The following is a 2,360-nucleotide window of genomic DNA, read 5'->3' on the forward strand; positions in this document are numbered from 1 at the left end:
TCCTGTTGCGGTCGCAGTAGCTGGGCGGTGTTAAGCGTGAGGAGTCCCTGCTCGCACACCCTATGTGCAGAGTTTCAGAGCTCACGCCAGGAGCAGCAGGAAGGACGGGGGGAATGACTCTGTCTGTAAATAGCTGTACTGTGCATGGTGCCTCCACTCCGAGAGCCCGAACAGATGCTCTAGATTTTCTTCCTGTTCAGCGTGTTTACAGGAAGTGATAAAAGCCAGAAAAAAATGGGTGTAAAGTTTAAGTGAGCTGTTTGAAAGTGAAGTGTGGCTGATTCCACAGAGCCTTCGTTCTTGCCTGAAGATCTTTCTTCGTCTAAAGGATTGTTTATTTATGTGTTTAACACAGCACACTGATAAGATCTCACAGCTTGCAATATTACGCTGTCACCTGAGTTCGACATCAGCCATCTTTACTGTGGTCCCTGCAAGATGCCAGCAGCTCTTGCAGAGAACAGCCAGGTGATCTGTGAAGTATGGGCCAACAATCTGGAAGAAGAGATGAGGAAGATTCGAGAGATCGTACTCAGTTACAGCTACATCGCAATGGTGAATACTTTATACTTGATCTAATTGCCAGGGGATTTTTTTTTTATTAGGTAGGGGAATAAGTTGGTTCTTGAGTGAGAAATTATTTCCCACTATCTCCAGTCAAAGCTAGAAGTTAAATGGTGAAAAATTAGAAAGCAGTTTAGTAGGAGCTTTCCAGAATCTAATAGAAGTAGTGTTGAGTATGAGTTGGATGAAAGATGAGGAAGTGAAAGAACCTTAATTCATTAAAAACCTGAATTCATTTATTATTTAGCTGTCCATAATGTACTAGTTAGTGCAGCGGAAAAATTAAACAGGTCAGATGTATAACTGGAGTTAAATATTTAGTTTTCCGCCAGTATATTTGTCCCTGGAATGTCTTTCTCAGTTTGGTTATGGAAGATGCTGTGGTCCTGTAGGACAAAGGGCCTGCAAGTGACAGCTAGTCACTTGCACCGTCTCCTTTTTAATGAGGTCAGACGTTGATTCTTAGGGAAGAAGAATATTCTGGCTGTAGGTATGACAGCGTGTTCATTAAGTTTTATTTCAGGCAACCAGAATCTGCCCCGAGTGGGAAGAATCTCTTCCTGCTCTAACAAATCTGTATGTGCTTGGCAGGAGCCAGTTAGTTACATAAATAACCGGGTGAGTTGAGACACTTAAGTTGTGCCGACTTTGCTTAGGAACGCTGAACTTCAAGGTAGGAAAAGTCCTTAATGAAAGCACGGCAAAAACACACGCCCCTGCAGAGTGTGTGGTATTTCGGTGTGATGGGACTTAGCCTGAGAGTGAAAATGGCCTGGAAGTCTGGGGTTCAGCAGAGAGCACACAGTCACTGGCCAGCAAGATGTTCTTCATCTGATAGCTGGTTGCTGGGTTTTTAAGCTCTGTTTTGACTGGCAGCAGTTTGCGTTAATGCAGGCGTTGCCTGTTCCTCAAAATCAGGGCAGGTTATCACTGTCTGCACTGACAAACGAAGGTGCTCAGAGTGCTGAATTGAACTCGGAACATGAAAGAACACTGAACAAATAAACAGAAATGTCAATTTTAGTAGATTTCGGGAAAAGGAGAGTTAGTCCTATGCGAGAGAGAGATGTTTAGGTTATACAGTAGTGCATATTGGATGACTTCCACACCCCAAGAAAAGGCACCTGTAATAAATGAAAGAATGCAGCAGTTAACAAATTGCGTAGGGGTTTCAGTGTCGACTTGTAGCAGTTTAAAAGCTCTATGAATATGGAAAAGGAGGAAAAAGATTTTTACAGAAGAATTCAGAGAATGCTGTGCTGACACCTGCAAGTGAGGAACTGCATAGGCTCCTGATAGAGTGGTAGTAATGACTCCTGTTAAGAGTCAGTGGTGAAATAGGACTTTTCCCTTCTCTCCTAGGACACAGAGTTTCCTGGCGTTGTTGTCAGGCCCATTGGTGAGTTCCGCAGTTCCATAGACTATCAGTACCAGCTCCTTCGGTGTAACGTGGACCTTCTGAAAATTATCCAGCTGGGCCTGACTTTCACAAATGAGAAAGGAGAATATCCTTCTGGCATCAACACCTGGCAGTTTAACTTCAAATTCAACCTCACGTGAGTCTCCTGAGCTAGGGAATAGTCGCCGCTCCCTCCACCAAAGCAATGTTTTCCTTGGGCAAATGCGGGTGTCTGTATCTTAGCCATGCTAAAATCCTGAACACCGTTTCCTGTCATAAATAGCCTATCCCAAATAGCTGTATCTGTCTGAAACTTTTTTTCTAGGACAATGTTATGGTCTTAAATTTTAGACATTTATATATAGATAGATACAGAAATAATTATTTATTTATATAT

At 42.8% G+C, this 2,360-nt stretch overlaps 1 protein-coding gene across 1 annotated transcript; it reads left to right on the forward strand.

Annotated features, from left to right (window-relative positions):
- Window positions 1-438: 438 nt before the first annotated feature.
- LOC104488913 (CCR4-NOT transcription complex subunit 8-like) lies at window positions 439-2,124 on the forward strand. Its single transcript, XM_010131012.1, has 2 exons — window positions 439-555; window positions 1,927-2,124. The coding sequence occupies exons 1-2, from the start codon at window positions 439-441 to the stop codon at window positions 2,122-2,124; spliced, it is 315 nt and encodes a 104-aa protein (XP_010129314.1).
- Window positions 2,125-2,360: the final 236 nt, after the last annotated feature.

The sequence above is a fragment of the Buceros rhinoceros genome, unplaced genomic scaffold, assembly GCF_000710305.1.
Source record: "Buceros rhinoceros silvestris isolate BGI_N320 unplaced genomic scaffold, ASM71030v1 scaffold46750, whole genome shotgun sequence".
Classification (NCBI taxonomy): Eukaryota; Metazoa; Chordata; class Aves; order Bucerotiformes; family Bucerotidae; genus Buceros; species Buceros rhinoceros.

Excerpts from the sequence above, each read along its gene's own strand:
- LOC104488913 (XM_010131012.1), top strand. The coding sequence starts at position 439 with ATGCCAGCAGCTCTTGCAGAGAACAGCCAGGTGATCTGTGAAGTATGG. Across the intron at positions 556-1,926 it reads GTTACAGCTACATCGCAATG|GACACAGAGTTTCCTGGCGT; the intron begins GTGAATACTTTA and ends CTTCTCTCCTAG.